We start from the raw sequence: 13,289 nt of genomic DNA on the forward strand, positions 1-13,289 counted from the left end.
GAAACTTGTTTAGTGAAAGATCGAACTATATTTTACTCATGACCACCATTGTTTACTTTTTTTACTGGTGCAGTGCCACTCGTGAAAATATTGCATATGGTGTTCACTCAGTAAAACATATTTCGATCTTACACTGAAACAAACAAATATCCTCAACTTATCAAATAGTTTCTGTTGCACGATAATGAATTGAAATGGAAAGCAGAAACACAATTGACAAAATTCCTGCTCAAGAATCGATCGCAAATATTATAAAGTAATGATCAGTCTATAATAGCTCAGAATAGTACTTCGGCTATAGGTGTGACCCTTGTAGTACCGCCTGGGAAGAGCGACGGATATAGAACAATCATGTGCCATAGACTGTAAGACCAGGTAAATATGCCGAGGAATATAGTTAAAACTTGCAATCCGCGTATAAGAGACGTTGAAGATGTAGATGCAGTATGAAATTGATGCGAGTGCGAGAAATATTTATGCACTAGCTGCTTTAGAAGTCATTCAAGAAGTAGGGCAACGTAGAAGCATACTCTGACAGACAAAGATAATGTTCTTAAAGAGTTCAACAGCTCACTTGCATCCTTTCTTGCGAACCTTAATATTAAAAAAGAATGATGATGATCATTTGAACGTAATTGAAGAGTATATATACAGCAGGGAATTAAGTGCAAAACAAAAGGTGACAAGGAAAAAATACAAAATTTGAAAGTATTTTCTGTGCTGTCAAAGAATTTGACGAATCGCTTATTGCAAAACGTAAATAGGTTGAATACTTTCTTTTGTGGCATATATGTCAATTTACCGAGTGTTACCAAGCGTGTTGCCATTTTAAGAACATATGGTATTACCATCGTCATGTGATTTACTTGGTGGCTGCAGTATTCCTGCGCAAATGTTGACTCTGTCGAAGTACACAACTCGGTTTGGCACTGATTACTTTTGCGAGCTAAGGCGGGAGACATAACTATATTTTTTCAGTGATGTGTGGATTATTTCTAGAGTATGAACATTGTATCGGACAAAGGTGTTGCAAAATATTTACTATCTATAATCGCATGGACGTAATTACAATAATCTTGACTGTTATTCTGTTTAGTAGAATGCTTGAATAACTGGTCAAGTTAAAGGCGAGTTTGAATAACTTAATCTTAATATAATTTAACTTAATTTCAAGTTTGTGTTCTTGCATTGTATGCAAATGATCAGATAATTTGTTCTTATTCTATTCTATTAGTAAGAATGATAAGATGATAAGAATAGTTAAGTAAAAATCAATTAAGACTTGAATCATTTTAACATGCTTCTTGACTTTTGTTTGATCATTTTGTGATTTTGATTAATGAAATTCCATTCCACAGCAAATGTTTTGACTTTCTTCATTACATATTAACCAACCAAATCGGAATTCGTTGAAAATGATTCAGAAGATTCCAATGGAGGTATCACAGAAAACATTAAGCTTTCGATCAGTTAAAAATATTATTAATAGATAAATGTAAATCTTTATGTGCTGACATTTATTTTTCATTGCTTAGAACTGTTAAATAGTTTGTCATTCCGGACAATCGGAAATATGACAAGTAAGAATTCCGGAAAAATCGGAAATAGAATAGAAAACATTTGTAGTATGTATAAATTCCGGAAAATCGGAGATATTATGCAATATGAAACTTTATTCCGGAATTATCGAAAATAATGTATTAATATAATTGTTTTCTCCGGAAATTCGGAAACATGTTGAAAACAAAAATTACAATCCGAATATTGGAAGTATAATATGTTATTTACATATTCTATGAATTAAAAACAGACAACGTGCTGGCAGATGCTCACGATAATATCATTAAAGTTAATATCATTGCTTCAATTTAGCACTGTAGTAACTAAAATTAAAGGAAACTTCCAGTCTGTAACAACACGGAATGTCTTTCCAAGTGTCCAGTATGAAACAGGATCAGCACAGGTTTCTTAATAGCCATGCCATTGAGAGTGTATCAAGTGTTTTCCTTCATGTACATATCGCCAGAATGAAAGCTGAAATTAGATATAAAACAGCAGTAGAAGGAAGTATATAGGAGGGGGTGGGTGAATTTACAAATAATTTTTCCTTTCCTATGAATTTTGAAGAATGATGTACAAAATTTAAGAATAAAAAATGGACCTAATTTCAGTATGACGGGGAAGGATAGATAATCGTTAATTGGTAAATTAAGGACGACGGAGTTGCTCCCTTTCGAATAATACGCTCCATAGAAATACTGAAGATTTCCATCACGATGCTATTTATTAGAAAATGGAGGTATTACAGAAAACATGTCAAAATATGATTGTTTGCTCCGGAAATTCGGAAACATGTTGAAAAATAAACATTTTTTTTTTTATTTCTCAAAAGTAGGTTACAGCAGATAGCATATAATATGTGAAATAATCAATAAGTAGGTGATTACATATTTAGTTATTTGTAAAATTTGCATAATCCAAAAACTTGTGTAAAGCCCTGACCCTTGCCATGTTAGATTTCTTTAAAGAATTTTTCTGTCCTTCAATTCGGACAGTACCATCGAGTGATTAAAGGATGTTTACAAAAAATACTGACCGATAGGCGAAAACAGCGCAGATCTTGATCAGACTGCACTGCTGTGCAGGCCAATCAAGATCTACACTGGTCTCAAAGACAGAACCAATTGTGTCAAGCAAAACAAGGGTCAAAGCAATACCATAGTATAATTACTACTGTTGAGCTAAATAAAGGGAATTAAATCCTACAAGCATAATACACTTATCATAACAAAGTTATTCATCTTTCTTTATTTGTAATACCTACTTCTTATAACCTTAATAAAAAACAAAAATAAAATATACCAGATCGGCATGAGAGGCTATGCCAGAAAGCTTAGGGAAAAAAGGGGAAAAGGGACAAAAACAAAGTAGGGTTTGGTGGTGCAGCACTGGGAAGATTCTGAAACAAGCTGTACTGAAGAAAGATTAGTTGTCTAGTGATAAACAATCACTCCATTTCACATTGAATTTGTTTAACTTGTTTTCCTTTTTTAGCGTTAAAATGTTCAAGTTTCAATAGCATTTGCGTTTTGAACAACTGAAAGCTTGGAAATATGTTTCTAGTTCGACATTGATAATAATAAATTTCGCATTTAGTAATATATTCATTAAGGCAATGTTAAATTTTTCATTACCTAGAATAATATCTGTCTTTGACCATTCAGTGGAAATATTCGGACAAGTTACAAACAAACAAACAAAAATTACACTCCGGATATCGGAAGTATAATATGTTGTTCACATATACTATGCATAAAAAACAACAACAAACAAACAACGTGCTGGCAAATGCCAAGGAACGAACACAAATGAGCCCACGACCATTTATGTAAATGACCCGACATAAATCCGCAAGATGTATGCGGAACAGAACGTTGTCTAAGACGAAGCCACAAACAAAAACTGCCAATCTGACAGATGAAAAAACAGGAATTTTAAGGAAAATCTTGAAAATTTAAGATGTCAATATCTTTCATTACTGACTGGATGTATGATGTCATTTAAGTCCTCATTTAGGTATAAGGCATATAATTTAAATGATTATCGTATGCATTTCTTTTCAATTTTACTCAAGCGTAATATAGAATTGATTTCCAAAATATATCTGTTTTCATTTTATTTTGTCTCTGTGAAATTTTTTTCGGAATTGATTCACCAAATAATGGAATACATTGACTTACGTTTGGATTACAATGTATTCTTCCTTTCAGATTTTATTTATCTGTAACAATATATTTAACATGTACTTCAAACAAACATCCACCTTAAAGGATTGAAAAATATTCTTTTGATATATTATGCAAAGGTTTGTGTGTCCTTACAAAGTAATAAAAAGGAGAAATAGATCTCACGGTTCATCACATAAATCACAGGTCAATAGATTGTCTTATAGAAGGTCTGTAGTCTTAAACTTACTGAGCAAAAGTAAAAATTAAATAGAAAGCATGATGAAAATTTATTTCTGATGTCATGTAATAAAACTCTTACTTACTGAATGGCTTGCCGGTCAATAGTCAAAATAGTCCTTCGGACCTTGGGCTTAAAATAGTTTTGACTATTGACCGAGAAGGCATTAAAGAAGTGTATATTACTTCTTGTATACAAAAGAAAGCATTATTAAACCGATTTAAATAAGCTGAACTATAATCTTTAGTTTATTAAAACAAAATATAACGCGTTTTAACGATTAATGATAAGAAAGCAATATGATTCAGTGTTCAAGAAACCAGGATAAAAACAATCAAATACCCTTATTTTAAGCAAGCATATCTCATAATGAAATTATTCTATAAAAAGTCAAAACCTTCTTCTCGCCTATACGTCTATTTGACTGTCGATAAAACGTTTCTCCTGTAAGATATTTTGTAAAAAATATCCACGTTCTCAAGTCTGCATCAAACACTAGGACACATTTTAAATGATTTTAATTTACATTTTCTTGAAGAATATTGTCAGTGTTGAATAAAAATCGAAAGATTCGGGGCTTCAGTTTTATGCAAGAAAACTATTTCGTATTTTCATTCAAACAAACACGCTGTAAAATCAGCTAAACTGAGATTCCGAATAGTAGTAGTGGTGTATGACCTAAGTTTTAATGACAAATCTATATCGCCGTAATTATATCATGCGCAAAATTTAATGAGAAATGAGCAAATAAATAAATAAATAAAATATAGATAGATAACTGAAACTACTTGAATCAGCCATTTTGCGACTGAAATATTTTTCGCACCATTTTCCTATTATGTATGTGTACTTTTAAAATAATCATTTTGAATAAGAACCGATGTAGGACTATGGAAAGGCTAAATTCATTGGAGACACGTGTTTTACCGAGACTCGTTACCTTTGGTATGTCAATGATTTAAATACTGTATATTTCTAGCTCGCATATTGTGAGATATTCCTCGGCATGTGCTTCAATTTGCAGTTTTACATAGCGTCCATTGACAGGCTTGTCAAATTTAAGCGTACAGCCCGCATCAATCGGGACAGTATGGCGTGCAGCAAGACCCAGTCTAGATGTGTCATTACCAATGAAAACTGTCAGGTCGTGTAATCTTTCAGCTGTAAAAGTGTTTCGAAAGAGTTATATTGAAATAAAGACATGTTCAGCTATTTAGATATTTTCATACTAAAATTAATAAAACATACAGTTTTAATAGAGATCTAACTCTATGTCATGGCCCTTTTTTGCCTTAAATAAATCTTTAACAGAATATACCTACAAGTAACCAATGAATGAAATTCATATAAAACGCAACTTAATTTTAAAGGCTTACAATAATGTGTTGTCAAGAGTTAGATTTCTTTGTGAAAAATGTGTTCAACAAAAGAGACCATTTGTAGCTTTATCTGTCAGCGAAATCAAATATGCCATAAATTATTGTTCCCGTTGAAAAGGAACAAGGTCAAATGGATGGCACAACATAACGAAAGATAATAGGTAAGGGTAGATTTCCCGGAAGCACAAAACACCAAAAACACAGGCCCAGAGACACGTATTTACAAATTCTTTAAAAACTGTCGCACTACAACGTAAACCACAATAGCGCAGACACTCATGCACAAAAGATAATCACACAACTACGATCAACTAAATAACATACAAGAGGGCCAAGATGGCCCTAGGTCGCTCACCTGAGAAACACACCATAACACACCATAACAGTGTAAACATGTTTGACCTAATGATTTCATGGAAAAAATATTCTGACCAATTATTAAAATTGGAGCAAAAAATCTTGAGTATAAACACGTATTTTCTTTGATCTGACCTAGTTTTTGATCCCAGATGACCCATATTCAAACTTAAGCTAGAGTTCATCCAGGCTATCATTCTGACCAAATTTCAAGTAGATCAATTGAAAAATACAGCCTCTATCACATACAGAAGGTTCTTCTTTGATTTGATCTAGTGACCTAGTTTTTGACCCCAGACTACCCATATTAGAACTTGACCTAGATTTCATCAAGGCAACCATTCTGAACAAATATTATGAAATCCAGCGTAAAATGCAGCCCCTATTGCATACACAAGGTTTTTCCATTATTTAACCTAGTGACCTAGTTTTTAAACCCAGCTTATCCATATTCAAACTTGACCCAAATTTCACCAAGGCTATCATTCTGACAAAATTTCATGAAGAGCAGTTGAAAAATACAGCCTCTATCACACACAAGGTGTTTCTTTGATTTGACCTAGTGACCTACTTTCTGACCCCAGATGACCCATAACCAAACTCAACGTAGATTTTATCAAGGCAATCATTTTGACCAATTTCATGAAGATCAGTTGAAAAATACAGCTTCTATTGCATACACAAAGTTTTTCTTTGATTTGACCTAGTGACCTCCTAATTTTTGACTCCAGATGACCCATATTCAAACTTGACAAATATTTTATCAATGCAATCATTCTGACCAAATTTCATGAAGATCAATTGAAAAATACAGCATCTATCGCATACACAAGGTTTTTCTTTGATTTGACCTAGTGACCTACTTTTTGATCCAAAATAACCCATTTTCAATCTCGGCCTAGATTTCATTAAGGTTATTATTTTGACTTAATTTCGGGAAGATCAATCGAAAAATACAGCCTCTATCGCATATACAAGCATTTTCTTTGATTTGACCTAGTGACCTAATTTTTGACCCCAGATGACCCATTTTCGAACTCGACCTAGATTTTATCAAGATTATCATTTTAACCAAAATTCATGAAGATTAATTGAAAAATACAGCCTCTATCGCATACACAAGGTTTTTCTTTCATTTGAGCTAGTGACCTAGTTTTTGACCCCAGATGACCCATTTTCAAACTTGACCTAGATTTCATCAAGATTATCATTCTGACCAAAATTCATGAAGATTAATTGAAAAATACAGCCTCTATCGCATACACAAGGTTTTCTTTGATTTGACCTAGTAACCTAGTTTTTGACCCCAGATGACCCATTTTCGAACTTGACCTAGATTTCATCAAGGTAATCATTCTGACCAAATATCATGAAGATCAGTTGAAAAATACAGCCTCTATCGCATACACAAGCTAAATGTTGACAGACGACAGACAGACAGACGACAGACGCCGGACATCGAGCGATCAGAAAAACTCACCTGAGCATTGCTCAGGTGAGCTTACAAAAACGAGCAAGCAGCACATAAGAAAAAGGTAGGGCACCGTTATAGACTCACAAGGATACAAATGCACCCACACACGTAGGAAAAACAATCAAGTACCGTCTTGGGATTAGGCTGCCAAAACAAAGGGGAGCCACGAAAACTTACTAAAAGTCAAGGGCAAGGGGATACAAAAAGTAGCGTAAATGCAAGGGAAAAGAAAGGGCAACAGGGGGAGTGGGGCGGAGAAAAACGCTTACAACAAACAAGAAAACAGGCGCAACAGACATTACAAGACAGACAAAACAATCAGTTGAAAATAGGGGCACCGCCTTGGAACGGTCAGTAACCTAAATAAAGGAAACTGGGGGTTTAAACGCGTTTAGGGCATGCCAACCTCGCACTTACCCCATTATCAACAAGTTAAACAACACAATGTAAATAAAATCCCCGCTGAGAAAGTCTCTAACATTAGTGCAAAAGTAACAGATAAATAAAGCAAGACATAAAATTAAGGTAAATTTAAGGTATAATTACACAAATGTACTCAACAACTTGTCTGAAGTCAGAGCAACAAGAGCCTAACTTTTAAGGGCACGTCTAAGAAAACTGTAAGACAAAAATCAACTCCCTCCGTCCGTTGAATGTAGAATTTAGGAGAAAAGCATCATGGAGTCCTACACTTTATTAGTCATCGCACCATCAAATAGGAAAGCGTAGCAATTAACTGTAGAGGGGTCAATCACTAGACATGCACTGTGCTTCACGATTTTCGCATCGTATCCTCTTTTGATAAACATTTAAACCAATTTTACAAAACAAATGATTAAAATAAGGGGTATGTTTAATTTTCCGAATTTCATAAACTACATCTCCATAGTATTCCGGGTGTGTAAGTCCAAGTTTGAAAGTGTTTTAAGGGTCGTATTGGATTTTTCTAACAGTTCAGACGATCTGTAGTAAAATTTACTAAAAGCTTTCCGTAGCTTATGATAACAGTAACCCTGTTGTAACAATTTCTTGGTGATATGAAGATTTCTGTCATTATCTATCTTTTAGCAAGCTCTTGCAAAACGAATAAGCTGTGAAATATAGACACCGTATGATGTTGCTCGAGGGACATCTCCATCAAGATGGGGAAAGTTGACAATTTCAAAATTAAAATCGTCCCTTTTATCATATATATTTTCGTTTCTAGATTATTATTCACAATTCTTAAATTTAAATCCAGAAATGACGCTTCTAAATCAGAAGTATTAACTTGTTAAGCTGTAACTCTTTAGGGTAAATATATTTCACCATTTCTGAAAAATATTGGTTGTCCATAATTAAAATATTATCAAGATACCTTGAGGTTCCATTAAAAGCTTCAATAATTTCAAATTGTGTCTCAGTGGATAAACTAAGCATGAAATCTCGTTCATAACAGTATAAGAATAAATCAGCAATGAGGGGGCGCAGTTGGTTCCCATCGGGATACCAATTACTTGTCTGTAAGTTTTATTGCCAAATTCGATAAATATATTATCTAATAGAAACTTTAGAGCTTTACAAACCTGATCACAACACCATAGATTGTAAAACTTATAAACATACGACAACAGTCGCCACGATTTACGATCTACATGAAATAAATGTCGTAGGCCTCCTGCAAGTCTACAATAGCATAAGGATTTTTGCTTAGCTTTGTGCATGCACACGGATAGGTGCTACTGCGGTTGCCGTCCACCTGTATAGGGAACAAAAATACATATGGTTATAAAGATATTAACTATGTTAGAATCTCTTTCTATACCCGACGTTTAAGGATGTACCGAATTCCAGAACAAGTAGCAAACATTAATGAACAATGTAGTTACTGATTTCTGATAATTATGTAATATTCAAGTGAAAACTGAATATTTGAGAGCCAAAATGTACGCTCGAATTTCCTGTGTTTTACTCTGGTGCTAGAATATAAGAATCGTTCGATGACTGAAGGTTGTAGGAAATATCTTGCTCTCGAATAACTGTTTAGTCAGCAAATGGGCTATGTCTTTATCGCCCAAACTGTTACCCAAAAGCCAGATATATCCACCCTCACCTTCAAAACTAGGGACTGATTCTTTGTTTTTGCATACAGGTTTATTAATAGAAAAAAACGAAGTAAAACAAATGCTTTCCTTTTAAGCACTATTTTAGTTAAAGTCGCATATGAATTTTCGCATTAACACATTATGTTGACAACACGTTATAAAAATGTCCAAAATAAGACAGCTGTGGCGTTCTCCAGGTACCCATGCTATTTAAATCTATCTGGGTTATGACCAAGCTGGCATTACATGATCGTGGTACACACCGCCATGTTAAAGCGTTTCTTAAATATGTTTTTATTTTATTTATTTTCAGTATAAACACTTTTTAAAACCTCGATTATCAAAGCTTGTTAAGCAAAACAAGACAAATGAATGAACAGCATGTGTACGGTAACAGAGCGTGTGGAAATACTCTTACTACATGTACTAAAGTGACATAAAAATCTAATGACATTTTGAAAATTTAACGAATATTTTAAATAACTGACCATAAGGCTTCCTGGTGTAGTATGGTGGTTCATTGAACTTAGGATGACCTTTTTCCCAAGGGCAACATTCTTCAATCCAAAATCAATTTCTCTATCACTGATGCAAGACGCTAAGAGGGATTAAAATGTGAAAAAACGACACATATATTATACACTCATGGAAAATAATTCGGAATTCATGAAATTAATATCAAAGCAGTAGCCTTAAATCAATGATAAAGTGACCACAAAAAAAAAAAAAAAAAAAAAAAAAAACAACAAACTAATGTTCCCTGTTATTAATACTTAGCCTGCTAGTGGCAAGGGATTCAGCCTTTGCGGCCACAGTATGAGTACAGACCACTGCAGACTTAAGATCAGCCTGTTCCTCCGTGGTCTGCACTGTTCGCCATTCAGTCAGTATCTTTATTTGTAAGTATCCATTTTAACAATTAATTGTACCGTCCAAATTGAAAGATGGACAAGTTCAGTATAGAAATTAAGCAGGATACGGGTTAAAGTCAATTAATACAATGTATTTGTCTTCAAAATAAAATCGATTATGCAAAGCTAATTTATTTAATATCATAAGGTAACTTTTTACTTTGTCCCAGACTTGCGTATTTGCTCTTTTCGACTTTATATGCCACAATATTTTTGTGAAGACAAGCATGTAATACAAGTTGTTTTCCGTAAATTGGCGGAAATGAGATAAATTACCGATTAGTGAAAATGGTTCGATCATGCAAAGTGATCATCATAATTGTCATTTTAATTCAAAGTAGCTTTAATGATTACATATAGTTAGATAAACATATTCATCTTGCTAACAGAAAACAACTCTTTTTGTAATTACCAATGATTTCACACGATGGAACTTGAGTCCACCTTCCATTACTTGAACAACTAACGACAGGATTTCCGCTGATATAGAACCCTTCCTCACATTCCATTATGGTGGTCGCCCCGAAGCCATCCCCTTTCATTTTACATATGCTACCATTTTTCGGAATTCTCGGAACTCCACAAGCGATTGGCTCACAGGATGGCGTCTGATTCCAGTTCCCGCTTAAGTTGCATAAAACAGGGTTATCTCCCTTCAATTCATAGCCAGTGTTGCATTCGACCATAAATGAATCTCTTGTTTTTCTTCCTGTGATCTTGCCGTTTGGAACATTAGGTGGCGTCCCACAACTGTCTACTAGGTGACCTAAAATAAAGTTGAAGTTATGAAGCATACCTGTTTTGCATGACAGCCCGGTGGTGACCTTCACGTTTCAATATTTCCGTTTCCTATTTCTCATTTCTTATTATACGCTATATAGGACGTAAAGAAACTATAATATAAGAAGTGAGAAATGTGACATTCTCACTCCAGATTTCTCGTTTTCGAGATAAACATATAGGAATAGTGAAACGGGACGTCACCACCAGGCTGTCGTAGTTCTGCGCAAGACATAGTTTACTGAAATTGATTTTCCTTTTTCACTGAGTTAGCAGATCTATGTGTGTTATACAGAGGGTCTGTTAATTATTCCATGTGCGTAAATACTATATATTAGATATTATTTTAACATAGAGTACTCGTTGTTTAATTTAACGATTTTAATATGATTGTGATATTAATATGACTTCTAATAGCAGTCTGCTGAAGGTTGTATGTGTATTTTGTCATCTGCTTTTTAGGCGAGCAAAATTTTAATTACAGTTAAAACGGCGATATTTGTTTACCTTTTGACATACCAAAGAACATATATTCTTTACTCGTCCAATGCCCCCATCACCGCCTCTACCCTCCCCGCCCCCCCATCCCAACCACTCTGCATCTGTTCAGATTCAATATATGTGACTGCAAGCGTGTTGTTTCAAATAGATGCGCCATATCAAAACAAGCAAAGAAACCAACCAAAAAAAAAAAAAAAAAAAAAAATATTCAAACAAACAAACATATATTACTGTTAAGTAACGACACGAAATTTACACAGTCTACCCCAGCGGTAAAAATAGAATTTGGAAGAAACACATAACAGTCTTGAAAATTAAAATCCCTGTTAAATTTAACGCTTATTTCATTTAAACATATTTTATTCTTTCCCTTTTAATGACAACATATACAACGTACATATATAGAGCACATACAAAACATTCTAGAAAAAGTAACAGAGTCGGACCATAAGTTCATCAAACATTAGTAATTTGGTCCATCCCCGAAGGTATATTTAAAGAAAAAATATAATTGTTTACATTGTATTCTCATGAAAAAAATGACAAAATGTATTTGGAAGAGTACGAAGCTTAAGCGAAATGAATGACAACAATGTTGGAGAAGAAGTAGAAATGACCTAACTGTAGAAAGTGTAACTCTTATCGTATATTTGACTGATTCAGTCTTTAGAGTAGATCATAATAAGCCTGCCCATCCGTGCAGTCTGGTCAAGATCGCACTGTTGGCCATTCAGTCAGTGTGATTTAGGTAAGCACCCCTGTTAACAGTAAATGGCACTGAAAGATTGACAAGTTCATTACAGACGTTTAGCAGGGTAAGGGTTCAGTCAGTCGAAATAACTGATTCTTTTGGGAGATTTAGCTTCTGAGCGTATTGTCTTCCATGTGTAAATGGACATTTCTTTTAAATGCCGCCGCCAGAAAGATGTTATTATACAGTAAATAGTACATATTAAATAGTACATATAGTAAACTGGGCGTATACAAGCTGTTGCTTACTGACACGTTACTGAAAGCATTTTGCGAAAAATCTGCTTGCTTTAATTATATTATGCTTGACAGGAGGATAGCATTCACGGAGTTTGTTTCTGGTATTGTCAATTTGCAAAAGAAAAGAAAACGAAATTGGCAGTCTGAATTCAAAGGCTGTTTGCAGGTAACATCTATTACGTCATATCGTCAAACGTCATAGCGGCGCACTGGAAAAGCAAACCACGCCAAAAGGCAAAAATGTGGTGAATATTTTCAAAGATGTAAATATAATCTTTGAAAATGCGCTAGAATCGAAGTAAAATGCCTCAGACAGTTATTTGTTGCTCTTGAATAAAATCATTGTCGTTAAGATGCGTATTAGAATATCACGTGCCCTCGTGATATAATTCCGTCGCTTCTGAACTCCATACAATGATTTTATTCAACCACAAATCACTGTTAGGAATATACTGTTTCTTATATATAACTAACAAAAAATCAAACAACTGTAGAGAAGACAATATAGCCAGTGAATGAATATAGCATAAAAGTGATAATAATTATACTAAAGTTCATACAATACCTTGAGACTGCTCTGTTAGTGATGAAATCTTTTTATCCTGCTGTACAAGTTTTTCTTCTATGTCAGACAATTTCTCCAGTACCTCGGATACAAGTTCTTTGCACGATTTCTCATGAGAACGAACACCCGCTTGAAGCGCAAATAAAATTAAGATAATGATTATGCGCATTTTTCTTGATTAACTTGTTACTTAACTTACTAAATAAAATTGAGAGCATTAAATGATTTAGCAGCAGTGTTTGAAGTTTTCAATTCAATGTATATATAAATACTAGAGATATA

General features: G+C 34.1%; 2 protein-coding genes across 2 annotated transcripts in view; one reads left to right on the plus strand and one right to left on the minus strand.

The window, feature by feature from the left end:
- The window catches only part of LOC128546059 (uncharacterized), a 160,238-nt gene that overhangs the window by 66,838 nt on the left and 80,111 nt on the right, over window positions 1–13,289 (plus strand). The gene's annotated exons all lie outside the window — the stretch shown is intronic.
- Window positions 1,760–13,259, minus strand: LOC123539094 (sushi, von Willebrand factor type A, EGF and pentraxin domain-containing protein 1-like). The gene is made up of 6 exons (XM_045323572.2): window positions 13,008–13,259; window positions 10,584–10,937; window positions 9,749–9,858; window positions 8,782–8,914; window positions 4,907–5,127; window positions 1,760–2,034 (listed from the first exon to the last, which is right to left on the minus strand). The coding sequence occupies exons 1-4, from the start codon at window positions 13,174–13,176 to the stop codon at window positions 8,807–8,809; spliced, it is 741 nt and encodes a 246-aa protein (XP_045179507.2). The 5' UTR covers window positions 13,177–13,259; the 3' UTR covers window positions 1,760–2,034; window positions 4,907–5,127; window positions 8,782–8,806.

Source organism: Mercenaria mercenaria, chromosome 18, assembly GCF_021730395.1.
Source record: "Mercenaria mercenaria strain notata chromosome 18, MADL_Memer_1, whole genome shotgun sequence".
Lineage (NCBI taxonomy): Eukaryota > Metazoa > Mollusca > Bivalvia > Venerida > Veneridae > Mercenaria > Mercenaria mercenaria.

Coding starts and splice junctions, on each gene's coding strand:
- LOC123539094 (XM_045323572.2), bottom strand. CDS start 13,176: ATGCGCATAATCATTATCTTAATTTTATTTGCGCTTCAAGCGGGTGTT. Junction 10,938..13,007: donor ACTAACAGAGCAGTCTCAAG/GTATTGTATGAA, acceptor ACTTTATTTTAG/GTCACCTAGTAGACAGTTGT. Junction 9,859..10,583: donor TCCATCGTGTGAAATCATTG/GTAATTACAAAA, acceptor AATCCCTCTTAG/CGTCTTGCATCAGTGATAGA.